At 39.3% G+C, this 22,920-nt stretch overlaps 1 protein-coding gene across 1 annotated transcript in view; it reads left to right on the top strand.

Annotated features, from left to right (window-relative positions):
• ARSB (arylsulfatase B) overlaps positions 1–22,013 on the top strand; it is a 175,425-nt gene extending 153,412 nt beyond the window's left edge. The window contains exons 7-8 of the mRNA XM_036848122.1: positions 18,436–18,558; positions 19,334–22,013. Coding sequence (XP_036704017.1) covers positions 18,436–18,558; positions 19,334–19,599 — 389 coding nt within the window. The 3' untranslated portion in view covers positions 19,600–22,013. The remainder of the gene's footprint in view (positions 1–18,435; positions 18,559–19,333) is intronic.
• The last annotated feature ends 907 nt before the right edge of the window (positions 22,014–22,920 follow it).

Genomic DNA, 22,920 nt, shown 5'->3' with positions numbered 1-22,920 from the left:
GGCTGGCACGTGAACAATGATGCCAGAACTGGAAATGATTGTCCATTGTCACATTCTTTGGAGGCTGATTAGAGAAAACACACACTCTTCTATGTCTTATCTTTGTTATTACAAGCTCACTGGACCCCTCGTTCATGTTTCTTACGGGCATTATATGTTCTAAGCCCAGTGAAAGTCCATCTCCACAGCCATCAGTGACATCCTATATGCCAAATTCAGCCTCTCTTCCCTGCTTTCTCATACCTTCCTTCTCTTTGACATGAACCGTTTTCTCCATGGAATATTTCCCCTGGCGTCTGAGGCATTCTTCTAGTCCAACTCCTCCTCAGTCTTTTGGAGGCTCCTTCCCTTTCTGCTTTGCCTTTCAAATGGTGGTTCTCCCCCAGGGTTCCGTCCTCCACCCCTTTCTCTTCCCAGTCTGTATGTTTCTGCCACTTTATCTGCAACAGGAAGATGTGGAGATAAAGCACCAAGCTTGGGAGTCCAAGACTTGGCGGTGCGTATGGGACATTAGAGAGGAGCTGCCTGTAGAAGCTCTCCTACGCGCAGCCAGATCTACAGGATCGCCCTGACTCCCGTCCCTCCTCATCACCCCAGTCACAGGGCTGAAGAACGTCAGGGTGGCTCATGGGGGCAACTGAGAGGTGGTGGAGCCAGAGAGAGTACTTCAACTGTTGTCCGTGGAGGAGAGGGGAGGAACAAGCTGAACCTGTTTTGATGCTCAAGGCCATAAATAGGGGATGCATGTCAAATGCCCTGTCTCCAAAGGCAGGGTTGGAGTGTGATGGGAAGGGCAACGTGTGAGTGAGGCAAGAAGGCTGGGCTCCAGCTTCGTGGTGCCTGGGCAGGTTGGCCTGGGTTAGAGACATGGGGGATTGGACAGACAGAAGAATGTCTGGGTAACAGATGAGATTGTGGAGTCCAGCATACCCAGGGGAATGTTAAGCATTGACCTTGGGGAAGGAAAACACTTAAGAGATGAACAGAGAAAGAAGAAGCAAAAGAGGCTGGAAAACGATATCAGGTAGGAATAATAACTAACTCTGATGGAGCAGTTTCTCTGTGCCAGGCACCCTGGTGAGTGCGTTGCACACATTTTCTTATTTAGAGACAGAAAAGAAGGAAGATACCATAGGGAGAAGAACATTTCAAGAAGACACTCCCTGTCCCTGAATCATCTTTGTCACCTTTTCTTTACTGTCATGTCATCCTGTCCTTTAGGGCCCAGCTCAGGGATCACCACCTTTCTGGATCCTCCCAGGCAGCTAACATCTCCTTTGGAATCACCCAGCACTTTGTGCATTCCACTAGTTTAGAATTTCTGCTGTTTTAACAAAATCCTTTTATTATTACCTGCTGGACTCTGGTTTTTACATGCTGAAGATTTAGTATCTAGCACGTAGAGTGATCAACAAAGAAATATTTGTTTAATAGGCAAATGAGGGATTAATATAAAATAGGATACTTATTCAAGATCCATTTGAACCAAAGTATGAGAAGATCTCTCATCAATCCATTTGCCATATAAATTGCTTAATTTTCTAGGACAGTTGTGACTTGAGGATTCCCTGAATGGTGCTTTTCTGTGGCTTTGGTTTACACCGTTCAATTGACACTCTTGGTTAATGTCAGACATGGACCAACTGTTGAAGTTCCCTGTAACACAGGCACATTCTCTGAATGCTTATTATGCACAATTCAATAATGATTAACATTTGAACTCTGTCTAGGCTGAGCAAGCCACATCAAAGCTCTTTTTTTCACTAGGACTTTTAAAATATCAAATATGGACTGAATGAGTAGGTGTTGGAGAAACTGACTTTGTAAACCAAAAATCATAAACCTAGATTCATTTGAAATCTGTCATGTGGAGTGCATATATAAAAATTATGAGCATTTTGATTTTTCCCTTGTAGGTAATAAATAACGTCCGTAATATTCCTCTTCACCTTTTTCCGATTAGCTTTATGTCTGGCATATTTTCCCCAACACTCCTGTTTCCTGTTGTAAGGATTTCATCAAGGAGAGATGAGAATCTAAACAAGTCGTGTGGGTGTAACAATAAACTTGCAGCAATCAGGGTTAAGTCCAGAGATAAGAGGCAGGATGAGTTTGGTGAGGAATTTTTCATGGTGGTCAGGCCTCCCTATTTTTCCCTTCTCCGGGTACACACCAGCAGGGCTGCACAGGCCCCGAGGGGTGGAGGTGGCCCTGAAGGGCAGAGGGCACGTGGCCCACTGTAACCCAGACTCACTAAACAGCGCCACCATCTGCCAGTGCCGCCATGCTCCCCAGGCCCCCAGCCCCTCACCTGCAGCACCTGTGCCCGCGTGGGTGCAACCAGAAGAGTGCCCTGACAAGATGAGGCACATTCCGGGTGGTATGGCCATAGACCGGCAGAGTGCTCTGGGCCACTGCCTTTTACCCTGGGGTCTGTGGCGCCCAAGGGGTCCTCTGGGACCTGCTGACAGTGAAGCCAGGTGGAGACTGGACAGCTCTGCTTTTAGCTCTTTTATATGATGGGCAGCTCCACAGAGTTTGTTTGGAGGGAAGAACTATGTAAGAACATGGCAAGCATAATAGATGCTGCTTGCTGACGATGGTGATTTCACATCGTTGAAGACGGGGCAGTCCATGTTGGCAGGTTGGGCCAGGCAAGAGACCAGGGCTGAGCTGCATGGGGCTCAGGGAGCAGAGTTCAGTACTAAGATGACTACAGGCATCAGGTGATCCCAATGTAGAACCAGAATTGGGAATCCCTGTTCTATTTCAGTCTATTTCCACAATTTTGGCCAGACCTCTGGTTTAGCATATAAAATTTAGGTGGTGTCACCACATTTTTTTCATATAAAATTTTTTTTCTTTCTTTCTTCATTCATTCACTTTGAACCCACTTTATTAAGGTATGATCGACATACAAAAAGCTGTACATATTTAATGTATACAACTTGGGTTTTGAAATAAGTATACATTCATGAAACCAGTACCACAATCTATGCCATAAACATAGCCATAACCTCCAAATGTTTCCTCCCACCTCCTTTATTTATATCATTTTGTGTGTGTGTGTGTGTGTGTGTATGAGATAAGAATGTTTAAAATAAGATCTACCCTCTTAGCAAATTTGTAAGTACACAACACAGTATTGTTAACTGTATACACCATGCTGTACAGTAGATCTCTAGGACTTGTCTTGCATAAAGGACACTTTGTACCCTTTGACTAATACCTTTGACTAATTTCCCCATCCCCTTCTCCCTATAATTGTCTAATAATACCTTGTTCCAGCTGGTTCGAATCTCTCAGTAATTACAGGGTTGGGTAGTTGATCACACCTTGATTTTGATGGCTATCACTCCAAGGCCACAGGTTCAACTTGACTTGCAATGATTTTTTTTGAGTTGGTCAGTTGGTTTTGTCTGTGTGCCCAGTCCTGTAGCAATTGCTGTGGGAACTCAAGACCTGTAACCAGGATTTTTCTACTTACACTCAGCATCGATAGGATCTCATTTCATCCTCACAACCATCCTGGGAGGTAGGCATTATTTTTATCCTCATTTGATCATACTTGGAAACAGGAAGTCAGAGTGGTTAAATGATCTAACAAGATAATAGAAAGAGATTATTCTAAAGGCCACTGAAATGCACAGTGGTTTCTCTGAGTTCCTTTTCAGAACTAGAGAGTAATGGCAGAGGGAATGCTGCTGCGTTCCTAAAAGCTCTGTGGATCCCAGCTTTCGAGCTGGGAGGGCCGTCCCTATGGTTGTTAGGGGCTTTTTTCTCATCTCTGAAAATTAAGGAAAGAGGGTCAGTAAAGTGTCAGCTCAGAGTGTGGCAGTTCTAACCAGTGTTTTTCAGGAACTATTTTTAGAGGAAAAACTTCTATTTTTAGACCCAGAATGATTTTTAAAAACAAACTCAAGACAACAATGAGCACATTGGCATCTGGATATGTAAGTCCTTACCACACAGTGAGATGGGAGGCAGCCGTGGCCTGAGCTTTCAGGACACGTAAAACCGTGAGCAGACTGGAGATTTGATCCACATGTGCACCCCGCGTGTCTCTCCACAAGTAGCCCGAATGCACTATGATGTGGGCGGAGGTGCAGGCGGTGGGCAGTGGGGCTCGGACTGGCCGGCACAGTAGGGACCTTAGTGATTTGAACTTCACCTTGAATTCGGGGTCCCTTGAACTTCTACTGGATTGAAGAAATCCAATCAAATGTTGAGTGTAAATAAAACTTTAGTGTAATAAACTTTGAGACACGTTTGACTCACATAACAAACTGACAAACAAGCTACTTTCAAGAACTTTTAAGCACGAAAGTTGAAGGCAGTTGTTGCTAATTATACTTAAATCCAACCTGTTCACTAAAAATATACCTGAAAGGATTGCATTTTAGAAAACACCTTGATAACCAAATACCTGGAAAAGCTGGGGATTTTCCCCAGTAGCCCAAGTGATTAAGTTTGCGGTAAGTATATATGCACTGTCATCAAAGTATAAAGATGGCGTCACGATAGCATGAAGAATCAAATGGGTCATTAGAGGTAGAATGAAATTTTAAACTGATCTTTGTGAATTATAAAACAAACAAAGCAAAAACAAATGGAGCTCAGTGGGAATGAATGACAGGCCATACAACAGGGCAGAAAAGGAACTAAACCCTCAAAGTGACAAATTAATGCTTCCACTATAAATGCTTTTCTCCCCAATCCTGTTCAAACTCTGGAAGAACATGAATGGGGGAACAAATAGGCCCTCTCCAAACCCAGACCAGAGAAATGATTTGTTTTGTTTTATTTCCTGTTTTTTTCTGGTGTAATAATGAATTCTATCTACTTTCCTCTTCTTTGTAAAATCTTGGGTAGAACAGTATATAAAAGAAAAAACCTATTTTAAACTGATAATAGCTAGCTTTCAGTGACCTTTATTGCCAGACATTATTCCCTATTTCATAGAGCTACTGTGGGAATTAATGAGTTAATTAATGAGTTACTATACATAGAACACTTAACACACTGTTTTATGTTTTTCAGCGTGTAGTAAGTGCTTATAAGTATTAGCTGTTATTATCTTTAATGTTGATAGTGTTGACAACATACCACATACTATGCTAAGCACTTGTATATGCCTTATCTCACTTGTTGTTGTTCTACTAATTTTGTTGATAATAAACTGAAGCATGGGAGGTCAAGAAAGTTGCCCAAGATTGCACAACTGGAAATAATAACATTTATTGTGCACCTACTATGTGCTAGACATACTGCTAATAAACATTTTCGATGCGTCATCACATTTAGGCCACACAACTAGTCTGTGAAATAAATTAGGCTATCCTGGTTTTACAAATGAGGAGACACCTAAGGTCACACAGCCAGTGAGTGATAGAGCAGAGATTCGAACCCAAGCAATCTGGTTCCCAAAGTATGTGCTCTGTACTGCTATGCACCGTGGCCTTCTGGGAGAGGGATATAAGGGGCTCACTTCAATCCCCCAGCCCTTTCCTTTTGCCCTCATTACCATTCCCAGCAGTGCTTTCCTTTGGGGGTCACAACATTACCTCTTCATAGGCCCTGCTCTCCAGCCACAACCAGTCCATTCTACTCGGACGTTACAGAGAGGGAGAGACCCAGACGATCCCGCTCAGCCCTGCACTGATGCTGGAGACTCCTCGCGCCCCCGCCCAATTTTCTCTAAACCATGGAAACATTATTTTCTATGAGCTTTCCTCTTCTTATTTGCAAGTCAGCTAACGTGACTTAACATTTTATTTAAGCCTTGTATAGTTAAAAATCTCAAAGGTTATACACCAAAATGTTAACAGCAGCTAATAAATTTACAGGTAATTTTAATTTTCCTGTTCATACATTGTGTTTTCCAACTTATATAACAGTAAACATATAAATTACATAGAAAAAATAATGTATTTTATAAAATACAATCATAGACTATATCAGAGGGTAGTTTCCCAAGAGTCAGGAGGATCCGTTGTATAGTCAAGAGGGCAAGATTGCCTTTCATGAACACCAGACCATCAGAAGTGTCCCAGGCATCCCTCAGTCCCTTCCCAATTAGTGTCTCTCATATTATCTCAGCCGCAGACCCTTTTATCAAAAGTGTAGAGAAGTACAATATATGTAGCAAATATATATTACAGATTCTTCCTTAAGGGTTAAACTGCGCTGATTGAAATGGAGATGGGACCCTGGATTCTCACCCATTAACCCACCATCCCATCTAAAGGCAACTCCCAAGGTGTGTCTGGAAGCCCTTCTGGCTTTGGAAAACACAGTTCTCCACTGAAACTGATGGTCCACCTCATTCTGGAAACTTGAACTCCTTTAGATTTCCAGAGTTTGCTCAGATAAGGAGCTCTATAGGTTTACTATATATTATGTAAGATAGTGATTTTCTTCATCTGCCCTAAATTTTTCTGCTGATCTCCTCTTTACATCCAAAATCAATACACATGACTAATCCATTTTATAACTGAGTATATTTGTCTGACCGGAAAGCTTTATTATCTATCTCAGAGGTGGCTTTCAGCTCGGAAGGAAAAGAGAAAGATGCGTTTGTTTATGCTTCTGTCTGAACTCCCTCGTTTCTGCCCAGAGGTTAACAAATTCTATGCCCTTTTCTCATCCATCAAGATGATGGATGGAATGTTTGGTACTTTTGAATCACAGTCCGAAACCTTCTGCTCTCTTGACTTCTGTGATGTCCTTTTGAACCGGTTTTCTTCCTCATGTTATTTTCTTCTCCTCTGCCTCCTTTGCTGACAGTTTTCCTTTGGCACTAGTCTCTGTCTCTGGGCTTCTGCTTTCCTCTTGCTTCACTCTACAGACAGCTAATCCATTTCCAGGGTTCCATGATCACTGTATTGTGGATAGTGCTTGAATCAGTGTGTGCCTTCAGTCTCTCCTATAGAGTCCAGTGTTTTAGCTCCATGGGTAGTGGATCTCTCTCTCTTGAGTTCATATTAATTCTTCACAGTCAGCATGCCTAACTCCAGGGTCATATAATCACCACTATTTCCTGCCCTAACGTCTCTATTCTGCCAATATCAACAATATTCTCTCAATCACCAAACTTGAAACCTTGGAATTTTATCTTTTATAACCTTTAGTCACCAGAAATCTTAGGTTTTACCTTCAAAACTTCCCTTCGATGTGTCTTTGCTCATCACTTCATGTCATAGAATTTAAGAACACAATGCTCTCTTATCACATAGTTGTTAATAAATATTTTCTAAATCTGGATCTAGTCCAACTATGTCAGTAAAATTCTGAAAGTCGTTAACATTCTAAGAAACCTCTGCTTCCTGTCTTTTGTCTCAACAGTGTATCTAATACACTGTCAATTTAATAATGAAAACACAAATTTAATAATTCTAAACACAAATTCTCCTATGTGTATAGATACAAAAAATCCTCAACAAAATACTAGCAAATGGAATTTATATAAAGAGGATTATACACTATGACCAAGTGAGTTTATCCCAGGAATGTAAGGTTAGTTTAACACCTAAAATCAATTAATGTAATGCACCTATCAGTAGAATAAAGGACAAAAAATATTTAGTAATCACAATAGATGCAGAAGAAGCTTTTGACAAAATGTCATACTTCTTCTGGATAAAAACACTCAAACTAAGAATAAAAGGGGACTTACTCAATTTGATAAAGGGCATCTACAAAAAACCTACAGCTAGCATCATACTGAATGGGGAAAGACTGAATGCTTTACCCTAAGATCAGGAATAAGACAAGGATGTCTGCTTTCATTATTTGTTTCAGCATTATATTGGGGATTCTAACAGGGCAATTAGGTAAGAAAAAGAAATAAAAGATATCCAAATTGACATGGAAGAGGTAATACTACCCATATTTGTAGATGACATGAGCTTGTATATAAAAAATCCCAAGGAGTCAGCTAAAAAACTATTAGAACTAATAAACAAGTTCCACAAGGTTGCACAATACAAGATCAATGTACAACAATCAGCTGTATTTCTGTGCAATGAACATGAAACATGAAATTAAGAAAATAGTCCCATTTGCAATAGCATTGAAAAGAATAAAATACTTAGGAATAAATTTAAGAAAAGAAGTACAAAAGCTGTATTCTGAAAACTATAAAACACTGCTCAAAGAACTTAAAGAAGACCTAAATAAATGGAAAGATATCCCATGCTCATGGACCAGAAGACTTAATACCATTAAGATGGCAATACTCCCCAAATTGATTTATGGGTTTAATACACTTCCTAACAAAATCCCAGCTGGCTCTTTGCAGATATTGATAAACCGATCCTCAAATTCATAAGAAAATTCAAGGGACTCAGAATAACCAAAGTAATCTTGGAGGAAAAAAACAAACAAAACATTGAAGGACTCATACTTTTTGATTTCAAAACTTACTACACAAATTACAGTAATCAAGGTACTGGCTTAAGAATGTAGACATATAGATCAGTGGAATAGAATTGAGAGTCCAGAAATAAACTCTTACATTTATGGTCAACTGATTTTCAACAAGAATGTCAAGAGAATTAAATAGGGTAAGAATAGTCTCTTCAACAAATGGTGCTGGGGCAACTGGATATCCACATGCAAAAGAATGAAGTTGAACCCCTACCTCTCACCACATATAAATATAATTCAAAATGAATCAAAGATCTAAACGTAAGTGCTAAAACTACAGACTCTTAAAAGAGAACATAGATGTAAATATTCATGACCTTGGGTGAAGCAATGGTTTCTCAGATATGACACCAAAGCATAAGCAGTACAATAGAAATTAGATAAACTGGAATTCATTAATATTTAAAACTTTCGTGTTTCAAAGGACACTGTCAAGAAAGTGAAAAGACAGTCCACAAAATGGGAGAAGATATTTTCATCTGATAAGGGACTTGTATCTGAAACATATAAAGAACTCTTACAACTAAATAATAAAAAGACAAATAACCTAAATTAAAATGGGCAAAGGATCTGAATATATATTTCCCCAAAGAGGATATACAGATGGCCAATAAACACATGAAAAGATGCTCAGCTTCATTAGTCATCAGGGAGATGCAAATCCAAACCATAAGGAGATATCACTTCACACCCAATAGGCTATAATCAAAAGACAGGCAATAATAAGTGTTGACAAGTATATGGACAAATTGGAACCCTCATACTCTGCTGGTGAGATATAACATGGTTCAGTCACTTTGGAACAGTCTGCAGTTCCTCTAAAGATTAAACATAGAGTTACCATATGACCCAGCAGCTCCACTCCTTGGTCGATATCCAAGAGAAATGAAAACATGGATCCATACAAAAACACATACATCAGTGTTCATAGCATTATTCATAATAACCAAGAAGTGAAAACATACCAAATGCCCATCAACCACTGACTAGATAAATAAAATGCAGCATATTTATACAATGAAATATTAGCCATTAAAAGGAGTGAAGTACTGCGACATGTTACAACATGGATGAAACTTGAAAACATGCTGAGTGAAAGAAGCTACATATTATATGATTTCATTTATAAGAAAGGTCCAGAATAGGTAAATCCAAAGAAACAGAAAGTAGATTAGGAGTTGCCTAGGGCTGGAGGGTGTGGAATGAAATGGGGAATAACTGCTAATGGTATAGGGTTTCTTTTAAGAAAATGTTCTAAAGTTTATTGTGGTGATGATTGCACAACTCTATGAATATGCTAAAAACCATTTAATTTTATACTCTAAAGCAGTGAATTGTATCATATGTGAATGGTATCTTAATAAATCTGTTAGAAAAAATAGTTCAATCTTTAAAAAACATATTTGAATTCCTCTTGTGTCTTCCTACTGATGAAGGGGAAAAGCGGCAATTTCTCAACCTTGTATTTAGCGCCTTGACGTTGTTTCACCCCGTCTTCCAACTGTCTCACCCAAACTTCCAACAGCAGTTACATCACTGTGATTCAAATGCATTAATCATTGGGACTGCTTTTCTCATTCTGCAGTCTAAACTTCCCTTTTCTGCCTCCAGTTTATCCAATTTTTAGTCATTTGTTGATTCAGTAAAGCATTGTTGAGCACTTATCATTGATGTGCCAAGGCGCTGGGCTAAGCTTTGGGGTTATAGAGATGAATCCGACTTAGGCCATACCCTATATTGTTGTACACTAGAAACGGGGAGGAGTGGTAGATAACAAAGGGATACATCTTTCAAGTCTTTACCTAAAGTCTCACTTCCTTCCTCAATCTTTTCTCTGTGCTTCAGCCTTCACCAACTTCTTCCTACCATGACCTTTTTATAATATTTACTGTTGGATTTTAATCATATTCTATATCATGTTGTTATTTAACCATTTCATGTATAATCTCCTTTCCTCCTAATTAATTTGTAAGATTACAAATAACAGAGCCCCTGTGTGTTAGTTTTCTATTGCTGCTGTAACAAATTACCACTAACTTAGGTGGCTTAAAATGATACAGATGTATTATCTTTCAGTTCTGTAGGTCAAAGTCCAACACAGGTCTCACAAGGCTAAGATCAATGTATCAGCAAGGCTGTGTTCCCTTCTGGAGGCTCTAGTATAAAATCCATTTCCTTGCCTTTTCCAACTTTTGGTGGTGGTCCATATTCCTTAGCTTATGGCCCCCTTTTCCATCTTCAAAGGCAGCAAAGTTGTCTTTGAGCAATCTCTCTCACTCTTCTTCTGGCCAAAATTCCCTCTGACTATAGTCAGAAAATAGTCCCTGCTTTTATGGACTCATGTGATTAGAATGGGCCCATCCAGATAATCTGGGATGATTTCCATATCTCAAGGTTCTTACACTTAATCCTATCTGCAAAGTTTCTTTTGCCAAGTATGGTGACATATTCACAGGTTCCGGGGGCATTCGGCCATGGGCATCTTTAGTGGTCATTATCCTGCCTACCACACCCTTTTTTATACTTCTTTGTATTGCATATGAGCCTAACACTGTGAAGATAGATGGAAAAAGATATACTATTCAAAGACTAACAACAACAGTGACAGCTAATACTGCAATATCTATACGTCAAAGTAGACTTAAAGAGAGAAAACATTATTAGAGATAAAGAGGAATTTTTCAAAATTATAAAAAGAACAATCAGGGACTTCCCTGGTGGTCCAGCAGTTAAGACTCCACACTCCTGATGCAGGGGGCCCGGGCTCAATCCCTGATCAGGGAACTAGATCCTGCATGCCACAGCTAAGAGCCTGCATGCTGCAACTAAAAGATCCTGCATGGCGCAACTAAAGATCCCACACACCACAAGGAAGATCCCACACGCAGCAACAAAGATCCCGTGTGCCACAACTAAGACCCGGTGCAGCCAAATAAATAAGTAAATAAATAAATATTTTTTTAAAAGGGGGGGGGCGATCAACCAGAATTTTGCTTCTAAATTTATAAGCACTTAATAATATAGTCTCAAAATGTGTGCAGCAAAAAATGACAGAACTAAAAGGAGAAATGAACAAGTTCTAAACTATTGTGAAAGATTTTCAAAATAACTGTCAGTAACTGATAGAACAAGCAAAGAAACCAAAAAGTCAGTACAGATATAAAAGATTTGAACAGCATAGTTAATAAACTATGATATTGCACCCAACAACTTGAGAATACATGTTTTTTCAAGTAAGAATGGAATAGTACACAATTGACCATGTGCTGGGCCATGAAGCAAATATCAACACTTTTCAAAGGATTTAAATCATATACTGTACATCTAAAATGATTCTAAAATTAAAAGTTTATTTTTAAAACTCAAGAAATATATTTTCTAACCATAATGGAATTAAACTGGAAATTAATAACAAAAGGATAACTAGGAAATTCTTAAATATTTGAGCATTAGGCAATACTTTCAAATAAATCATGAGTCCAAAAGAAAATCACAATGAAAATTAGAGAATACGTTGACCTGAATAATGAAGATGCATATTTGAAACTTGTATGATAAAAATAATTGGTGCTTGGATAAAAATTTATAGTATTAAATGTATATATCAGAAATGAAAAAAATGCTGAAATCAATTATTCAAGAAGTTATAAAAGAAACAGCAAATTAAGCCCAAAGAAAATAGAGGGAAGAAAGGATAATGATAAGAGATGAGATTAATGAAATAGAAAAACATACTACAGTGAGGATCTAAAGCTCAAAAATAGGTTGTTTGAAAAAACTAACAAAATCAATTAACCTTTAGCAAAATTTATCATGGGAAAAAAGTGAAAAGGAGAAGTTGCTAATATCAGGAATGAAAAGATGGTGTTACTACAGACACTACAGGCATTAGAAAGAGAATTTAAAAACCAAAAGTTTATATGAACTAGACAAATTCCCAATAAAATACAATTTATCAAAGCTGACAAAAGGAGAAATAGAAGATCTGAATGGCCCTATATCTGTTAAAAAAGCAATAATGTAAAACCTTCCCCAAAAGAAAACTCTAGACCCAGATAGCTTCACAAATGAACTCTTCAAAATATTTAGGGAGTAACATTCATTTTACACAAACTCTTCAGGGAACACTTCCCGATTCCTTTTATAAAACCTATATAACCTTGATTCAACAACATGATAGGAACATTACAAAAAAAATTTTAGAGCAATTTCTGTGTTGAGCACAGGTGCAAAAATCTTAAACAAAATGTGAATATTTGCTGGCAAATATAATCAGTCATAAACAAAATGTGAATCCAGCAATATATAAAAAGGATAAACATCATGACTAAAAGCAGTTTAGCCCATAAATGCAAGGTTGGTTTAGCATTTAAAAATCAATAAATATAATTCATTACATTAAAGGATAGAAAAGAATAATTATATGATATTCTCATATTATGCAGAAAAAGCATACGATAAAATTTAACAATCACTTATAAAATAAAAATTCTTAGTAAATTGGGAAGAGAAAGGATCTTCTTTAATCAGATAAAGTGTATCTATAAAAATTTTATATTGACATCATACTTAACAGTAAACTATTAAAAGCTCTTTTTTCCTCTGAAATCAGGAATGAGACAGAAATTTGCACTATCACTACTTTTATTCAAAATTATACTGGATTTTACCACCTATTTTACTTTGCCATAGATGCTATATATATATATATATTTTAACTGAAGTGTGGTTGATATGCAGTGTTGTGTTGGTTTCTGGTGTGTGGTAAAGTGATTCAGATATAAAAAAAAAATTATACTGGAGATTTTGTTCAATGTCATAAGGTAAGAAAAGGAAATTAAAAGATGTAAAGATAATACAGGGAGAAACAAATGTTGTTATTTGCGGATGACACAATATCATGTGTAGAAAATCCCAAGAATCTATAAACAAAGGATTAGAATTAACAAATGAATTTGGCAAAGTCACTGGATACAAGGTCAGTATGTGAAAAAGTCAATCATATTTTTATATACTAGCAACAAACATTCAGAATGTGAAATATATCTTAGAATTTATATTAGTATCAAAAAACATCAACCAACTGGGAGCTAACAAAGGATGTGTAAGACCTCTACACAGAAAATCATAAAATGTTATTAAGAGAAAAATTTTAAAACCTAAATAAATGTTGGGATCCACCATACTCATGAACTGTAAGTCTCAATGTTTTAAGGCATCAGTACCCCCAAACTGATCCCTGAAGTCAGTATCTTTATAATCAGTATCCCAGCAGCTTGTCTGGGAAATTGACAAGCTGATCCTAAAATGTATATCGAAAATACAAAAGGCCAACAATGATGAGATGACTCTTGAAGACCAATGTTCACTGTAGGATAGCTTATGCAGTTGACCCTTGAACAATGTGGGGGTTAGGGGCGGCAGCCCTCTGTGCTGTTGTGCAGTTGGAAATCCACGTATAACTTATAGTCAAATCTCTGTATCCATAGTTTCTCTGTATCCACAGTTCCATATCCATGGTTTCAAGCAACCTTGGATCCTGTAGTACTGTAGTATTTACTCTTGAAAACAATCCGTTTCAAACTCATGTTGTTCAAAACTTTTACAATTTGTGTGGAAACACAAAAGACCCCAAATAGCCAAAGCAATCTTGAGAAAGAAAAACGGAGCTGGAGGAATCAGGCTCCCTGACTTCAGGCTATACTACAAAACTACAGTAATCAAGACAGTATGGTACTGGCACAAAACCAGAAATATAGACCAATGGAACAGGACAGAAAGCCCAGAGATAAACCCACACACATATGGTCACCTTATCTTTGATAAAGGAGGCAAGAATATACAATGGAGAAAAGACAGCCTCTTCAATTAGTGGTGCTGAGAAAACTGGACAGCTACATGTAAAAGAATGAAATTAGAACATTCCCTAACACCATACACAAAAATAAACTCAAAATGGATTAAAGACCTAAATGTAAGGCCAGACACTATCAAACTCTTAGAGGAAAACATAGGCAGAACACTCTATGACATAAATCACAGCAAGATCCTTTTTGACCCAGCTCCTAGAGAAATGGAAATAAAAACAAAAATAAACAAATGGGACCTAATGAAACTTAAAAGCTTTTGCCCAGCAAAGGAAACCATAAACAAGATGAAAAGACAACCCTCAGAATGGGAGAAAATATTTACAAACAAAGCAACTGACAAAAGGTTTATCTCCAAATTGTACAAGCAGCCCATGCAGGTCAATATCAAAAAAACAAACAACCAATCCAAAAATGAGCAGAAGACGTAAACAGACATTTCTTCAAAGAAGATATACAGATTGCTAACAAACACATGAAAGGATGCTCAACATCACTAATCATTAGAGAAATGCAAATCAAAACCACAATGAGGTATCACCTCACACCGGTCAGAATGGCCATCATCAGAAAATCTACAAACAATAAATGCTGGAGAGGGTGTGGAGAAAAGGGAGCCCTCTTGCACTGTTGGTGGGAATGTAAATTGATACAACCACTATGGGGAACAGTATGGATGTTCCTTAAAAAACTAAAAATAGAATTACCATATGATCCAGCAATCCCACTACTGGGCACATACCCTGAGAAAACCATAATTCATAAAGAGACATGTACCACAATGTTCATTGCAGCACTATGTACAATAGCCAGGACATGGAAGCAACCTTAGTGTCCATCGACAGATGAATGGATAAAGAAGATGTGGCACATATATACAATGGAATATTAGTCAGCCATAAAAAGAAACGAAACTGAGTTATTTGTAGTGAGGTGGATGGACCTAGAGTCTGTCATACAGAGTGAAGTAAGCCAGAAAGAGAAAAACAAATATCGTATATTAACGCATGTATGCGGAACCTAGAAAAATGGTACAGATGAACCGGTTTGCAGGGCAGAAGTTGAGACACAGATGTAGAGAACAAACATATGGACACCAAGGGGGGAAAGCCACAGGGGGTGGTGGTGGTGGTGTGCTGAATTGGGCGATTGGGATTGACATGTATACACTGTTGTGTATAAAATTGATGACTAATAAGAACCTGCTGTATAAAAAAATAAATAAAATAAAATTCAAAAATTTAAATAAAAAAAGAAAAACAAATACCATATGCTAACATATATATATGGAATCTAAAAAAAAAATGGTTCTGATGAACCTAGGGGCAGGACAAGAATAAAGACGCAGACATAGAGAATGGACTTGAGGACACGGGGTGCGGGGAAGGGTAAGCTGGGACGAAGTGAGAGAGTGGCATGGACATATATACACTACCAAATGTAAAACCAATAGCTAGTGGGAAGCAGCCGCATAGCACAGGGAGATCAGCTCCGTGCTTTCTGACCACCTAGAGGGGTGGGGTAGGGAGGGTGGGAGGGAGATGCAAGAGGGAGGAGATATTGAGATATATGTATGCATATAGCTGATTCACTTTGTTATACAACAGAAACTAACACAACATTGTAAAGCAATTATACTCCAATAAAGATGTAAAAAATAGATAAATAAAAATAAAATAGGATCATTTGAAAAAAAAAAAAAAAACCCATGTTGTTCAAGGGTCAACTGTAATAGCAAAAATAAATAAATAAGTAAAGTAACCTAAATTCCCATTAAAAGGGGAATGCATAAATAAAATGTGGTATTTTTATGTAGTGAAATATTAAATAGTTAAAAAGAATATATATATACATACATACATATACATATATATATATACATACATAATCACTGAGCTCTAAAAACACAGTAGTGAGTGAAAAAGCAAGCTGCAAAATATGTATAGCATAACACATACATGTACATTTCTAAAGTATAAAACTACTGTGTATTATTCCTTGACACATAATGTGTTGCTGTATTTTTAAATGGCTGAAGGACGCACTGAAGTCGTGACAGCAGCAGCCTCTGGGGCAGTGGGTGAAGGGACTGGGATTGAGGATGGAGAAAAAGGAGTCTGTCACTTCATCTTAATTGTCCTACTTCCCTTATTTAAAAAAAAAGGCAAATATGACAAACTGTTAACATCTGTTCATTCTGGGTGACAGCTCACAGGGTGTTAGTTATATTATTCTTTGTGCTTTGCTCTTTGTTTAATTTCTCAAAATGAAAAAACTTAAGTTGAGATAACAGCATCTTTCATCATTTAGTCTTAGACTTATTTATTGTTTAGGTATTTTATGTTCCTGTTTGTTTTAAAAATAAATGTATATAAATATAAGTATAGCTGAGACAGCTAAATTTCCTTCCTTTGTTTATGTTCACAAAGCATACTTGTTTTATTTAACATTCTTTGCTATCAAAATGTGGTCTTTATATACAAACTTGTGAGTAGTAAATCATGAGGGCTCACAGTTCTACCACAGTCTGTATATTAAGAACATACTTCCTATGGTAGACGTCCTCGTACACCTCGATCGCTAGAAGCATCCGTTTGTATTGGAGCCAAAATAGCCACAAGCAAACAGAGAAACAAGAAGTCCAAAAGATTTCCTCTTTGGTGCTGATGATTTGTTGGTACTGATTGTTAAGACTGAAGGTCTGAAACCACCAGTGTTTATTGGCTCAGTCTGCAGTATGCCTCTCCAGGGTCATTCCCACAAGACTGACAAAAGAATGAAACTCCCTGCCTTTTCCACCACTGACGGTGCTTCCCGCGTTAAACTGCGTGCAGCCCAGAAGTCCCGCTCAGGCGGGGTGGAGGGCACTCCCAAAGTCCTTTATCACATGATGGTGGTGCTGGACAGATGGTGGTGAGGGCACTTTTACAGACACATCACACACTACAGCTATTAGTCATTGGACAGGTAGTCTGACAGCCTTTGGAAGTACACCCAAGGTGATTGCTATGACCATATTTGAAAAGTTGTCAGATAAATGTGGATTTAAAACAGACTAAATATTAAACAATTAAGCCCTAAGTTGAGGCTTTTAAACATGCACAGGTAGGAGTGAGGTGGGGACCTCCATACCTTGCCTTCAGGGATCCACCAGGGTCTTCAACTAGAGTAGAACTCAGGTCTCTCTCACCTTATTCGCTCCTCCCCACAAGCAGGCGCAGAAGGAAGGTATCCGAAAGAAGGAACTGAGCATGCTCAGTTCAGACCCTTTTGTCTGTCTAATTTTGGAGCCAGCCTGTCCCCAGGATATATGTCAACACACAAGGGTCAATCATTAGCAAGGCCTCTCTGACACAGATCTGAAGTTATGTTCTCGCCAATCAACTTCATCAGTAACAAAAGCAATATTTTTAGCTCCATCTCTCTGGCCTCTACCTCTCAACTGGTTCCAAAGTCAAGAGGGGAAGAGGGAGCAGGTACTATTAATTGTTCCCCTCAAAACCTGATGATCAATTAATATAAGACCTCAAGATGATAAATTAATATAATCCATGATACCAACCAATAATTTATATACCAGAATTATCTTATCTGAATAGTTAACTGAGCATTGCTCACTTACTTTTAGATTTCATAAGTGTGGTTAAAAAAATAAATGTATGTACGATTTATCATGGCATGCTTGAACTCTCATAGCTTGAGACAGACTCCATTAAAATGTGCATTTTATAATGTATTACATTATCTGCATAGGTGTACAAGTATACACAGAGAGTGGATTTAACTCAACCATTTAACAGCAAAAACAAAACCTACCAAAGAACCCACCCCATATGCTGTCACAGAACACAGTTCTGCATATGGCCAGCTGTACGTAGGCAGAACATAGTGGTTTTAAGGATGAATTAGTGTTCTAATCTCTTTGGGATTTCCTTTATATTAGTGGTGGTTTATGACTGACGTTTAATGTAACTGGAGCTTTCTGTTTATATTTAATAGAAGATTCATTTCTGTGGCAGGATCCACATTTACGCTCCAGTGTTGAATAAAAGCTACTGTTCTGCAAGAGGGATGTAAAATGTTGATTTATAACGACACATTCCAGTAACAGTGATCTAATTCTTCCAAACCCTCTCACCAGGTCCTGGGAACAGCATGATTCCGGCAAAGGATGATTTTTCCCTTCCAGAATATTCAGCCTTCAACACATCTGTCCATGCTGCCATTAGATACAGGAACTGGAAACTCCTCACGGGCTACCCAGGTAGAAGGCTTAACATTTCCCACTAGAACAGCTAGGAAAATTTTACCAAAGAGCAACTGCCTTTTGCAAAACATGATCTCTGGGGCTGCTGAATGAGGGGAAGGAGTGTCATCTGGTCCTAAATTTTAAAAAATTAAGAATTAACTGTAGAGCTGGGGGGAGGGTAAAAGGAAGAAATGCAGCTCTAGTGCTTCATGGAAAATAAGGGTTTCAGATATGCACGGCCGTCAAGCACAGCACTTCTAGCCGGCAAAGAGCATCTCTGAAAGCTACATCTTCAACCAATGGTATAGCAGGGGGAGGAGGTTGCTTCCCCTGAGCACATTCTCTAGAAGTGACATCCTTTAAATATTTTTATGGTATGTGGTATGATGGTTAAGATTGTGATGCAATTAAGCAATGTTTATAATGAGGACATTCTTGGCGTTTGCGGCAAGACAATCCTTCGTCGTTTGTGACTGTCCCATACGTTCTAAGATATTTTAGTATCCCTGTCCCAGACCACTAAATGGCAGTAGCACCCCCGACAAGTCACTGTGACAACTAAAAATAACCACTACCACCACCACCCCCAGACACACACACATGAGACATGTTTAGTTAAAGCCCCAGAAGTCAGAGTCGGAGACAGATCTAGACATAGCATCAAGGGCCAGATTTTTTTATGTGTCCATACCCACAACAGAGCTCAGCCTTGTCCCCCAGACTCCTTGCTTGAAATTAGAACCTGCCTACAATACTCCTCCTCCAATAAACTCTTGTATTTCTTTGCCAGGCTGTGGTTACTGGTTTCCTCCACCATCTCAATATAATGTTTCCGTGATACCCTCCTCGGACCCTCCGACCAAGACCTACTGGCTCTTTGACATTGATCAGGACCCACAGGAAAGGCATGACCTGTCAAGAGAATATCCTCATATCGTCAAGCAGCTCCTTTCCCGTCTGCAGTTCTACCAGAAACACTCGGTGCCCGTGTACTTCCCAGCACAAGATCCCCGCTGTGATCCCAAGGCCACTGGGGCTTGGGGCCCTTGGATGTAGGATTTCAGGCAACCTAAGGGGCAGCTAGAAAGCCTTTCTGTTGCGAGTTGGACTTCAGGCCTTTACTTTATGACTCTTGTCTCATTTGTTCTCCCAACCTAGGTTCACCTGGCCCTTCTCTTGCTCCTAAACCACACTGAGGTGTCTAATTTCAACCCCTAGTACATTTGAGATGCTGATAAAATCTGAGTACTTCTGCTGTTGACTGGGGCGTGTGTCTAGAGGAGAGGGTGACTGGCTTCATTCCCTCTTTCCTGAGCCGTGGGACAGCAGGGAACACGATTTGAAAGAGGAAGTTATTGAGTCTTGGAACCTGGAGCAGCTGGCTCTTTTTGCCTCACAAGTCAGATGTTAGATTTCCCTCTGCCCATAGCTGGGTTTTATTGGAGTGATTCACATTTCTTGTAACAAAATGAAAGGGTCAGACAGTTGTTAATGGTTCTGTTGGCCAGGGGTTCTCTCTGTCTGTGAGAGATCGTGTTTAGGCATCCCATGTGAATACCCCGGCTTGGTTCACCCCTCGCTCATGCATGTCTTCACTCACCTCGTCACTCACCCCGTCATGGAGCGTAAGGCTCGTTGCATTATTAAGATCAGTGTGGCACTAGGCCTACTCCTTGGTTCTGGTTTTTACAATAAAGAAATTTGTTTTTTCCCCAGTTTTTTCCAGCCACTGCGCATCTTGTCTGGACTGCCTGCTACCCCACTCCCTTTGTGGTTCTTTTTCTACCCTTTCTTCTGACTCAGGTATCCCATGCCTGGGAAGGCTGCTTCGCTTCTCCACTATGCGCACCACTGGTTTTTGGAACACTGCTGAGGCCTGCCTTCCTTTTGCTCCTGACGCTAAAGCTAGAGCCCCGCCCAGAAAGGGCAGTGCGTCTGGCTCTGTGGGCATGCTCGTGGCAGTGCTTGGGTCTCTGTCATCTGCTTGGTGACTTTTTTTCTAGTTTATTCTCATGAGTGTAGCTGTGTCTCATAATATATTCAGTTGCACTGCTCTTCGGTAGCAGTGAGGAGAAACGCTGGGAAAGGATAATATTGTCCTGAGACGATGCAAGTAGGCAATTTGAAAAAGGAAATGGCCGGCATCCGGGATACCGGGCCTTGGTAACACAGATGAAGGCACATCCACGTTTCTCTTAGTCTCTCAGTTTTACTGCTTGTATTGAGGTTCTGAAGTTGGGGAAGGAGGATGCACAGTTTGACCTGCCAGCTCTTTCTTAGCCCCACCAATGTCCTACTAACGTGGACCAGTCCAGATTAGCTTCAGGAATGTCAAACTGGCACCAATGCCTGGTACATAGAAGGCACTCAATACACTTTTAAAAAAATAAATGAATGAATGAACAAATGAGTAGATGAGAAAGTCTCACACCATGGAAGGTGCTAGTCCAATGAGCTGAATACGGGGCTGAATATCTTCCAACTGTCGCTTTTCTCTTCTCGAGCTGCCCTCCTGGGGTAGGAGCACAGTCTGCATATCTGGGAAGTCTAGGACACGCCACAGTGAAGTTGTAATGTCCTCTCAGAGGGAGAGGGGAGAAAAATATGCCTACTGAAGATACTCTTCTGCCAATAATCCTCAGTTCTCTTCTGCAGAGGACACTAGAAACTAAAACTACCAAGCCGTATGATATAGGTCATGGTACAGCCTCCTTCAATTCAGTAGCAGTATTCTCCGGTTACGACTAACTTGTATTAAAATACAGTGATTGGAAAGAAATGGTGCTAGAACTAATGACACCTGTTACCAACCTGTACCCTACTCCTGGGCTGGCATGCAGCTGGCCAAAATGCTACTAACTCTCACTCCCATACCTGTGGCAGATATTAGGAACTAACTGAGCCCAAAGGTTCCTTCTGGATCCTTCTAACCCCAGGACTGTAGGTACCATTAATACTATAAGATTGGAGGACATCACTACATGACACCTATTTGCTCCCCCTGCTGTCCCAGCAGCTGTTCCCAGTTCTAGTTCCTTGATCGCTATGTACGATGTGGATGTTCTGCACTCGATGGACCTAAAGGGAACTTTAAAGACAGAGGTTTTGGTAAAACTTTTATTTGAGATTTTATGTTATCCATAATAGAATGTACTCATTGAACTTTCTTATTCTGTACAAGAACGTGAACAGATTCATATGCTGTCATTAGAAGTATTAATGGTGTTTCTCTCTGATTTTGTTTACCTTTAAGGAAGTTTTATTGTTTTTCTTTTTACTACCTGATTGTGCCAGATTTGGGGGACAAAAAAATTAAATTTATCTTTGAAAATGTGTCAGCTGTGAGTATGGGGTTTCCATTTGGGAGATGAAAAAGTTCTGGAACTGGATAGTGGTGGTGGTTGCACAACGTCATGAATGCACTTAATGCCTCTGAATTGTATACTTTAAAATGGTTTAAATGTGTAGTTTTTAACCACAATTTCAAAAATGTGTTGGCCCATTTTATGGTATGTGAATTATAACTCAAGAAAGCTATTAAATAAATAAATATAGCAAAAAATATCAGAGCTAAAAAAAATGTGTCCGTCATTGCCCCAAAGACACAAACTATAAAAAAGGATATTGGAGGAAGGTCAAGAGAGGGTCAGAGTAAATATAAAGTGATAATAAGGGAGTGTATTAGTCCCCTATTGCTATATAATAAATTACCCCCAAATTTAGCAGCTTACAACAATGAAGATTTGTTACATCACACATTACATGACAGTCAGGACTTTAGGAGTGGTTTAGCTGGGTGGCTCTGCCTCAGGGTCTCTCATGAGGCTGTAGTCAAGCAGTTGACCAGGGCTACAGTCATCTGAAGGCTTGACTGGGGTTAGAGGACCCACTTCCAAGGTGACTCACTCACAAGGCTCTTGGCTGGAGGCCTCAGTTCCTTGCCCTGTGGGCCTCTCCATGGGCTGTGTCATATCCTCACACATGGCAGCAAACTTCCAGCAGAGCCAGAAATCCAGAGAGAGAAAGAGGGAGCTGCAGTACCTTTTATGACCTGGTCTCCAGAATCATACACTGTCCCTTCCACCTTTTTTCACTTCCTGAAAAAGGAGTCACTAAGTCCAGCCCATACACAGAGGAGGAGAATTAGGCTCCACCTTTTAAAGGAAGTGTTAGACTTGTGGACCTATTTGACACCACCACAGACAACAGAGGAGAATGGACAAATGTAGCTTCCTGGGGAATTGATTGTACAATCAAGTCCACATGCATTTATCAAATGCTGCTATTTGAAGAGAAAGAGTAGAAAAAGCATCCAGCTTTGCTCTTTACTGGTAGAATGACCATGGACAAATCATTTAACCTCTGTGCCTCAGTTTT

The sequence above is a fragment of the Balaenoptera musculus genome, chromosome 3 (assembly GCF_009873245.2).
Source record: "Balaenoptera musculus isolate JJ_BM4_2016_0621 chromosome 3, mBalMus1.pri.v3, whole genome shotgun sequence".
Lineage (NCBI taxonomy): Eukaryota > Metazoa > Chordata > Mammalia > Artiodactyla > Balaenopteridae > Balaenoptera > Balaenoptera musculus.
The sequence above is the reverse complement of the archived record's forward strand: the minus strand, read 5'-3'. Positions and strand labels throughout refer to the sequence as shown.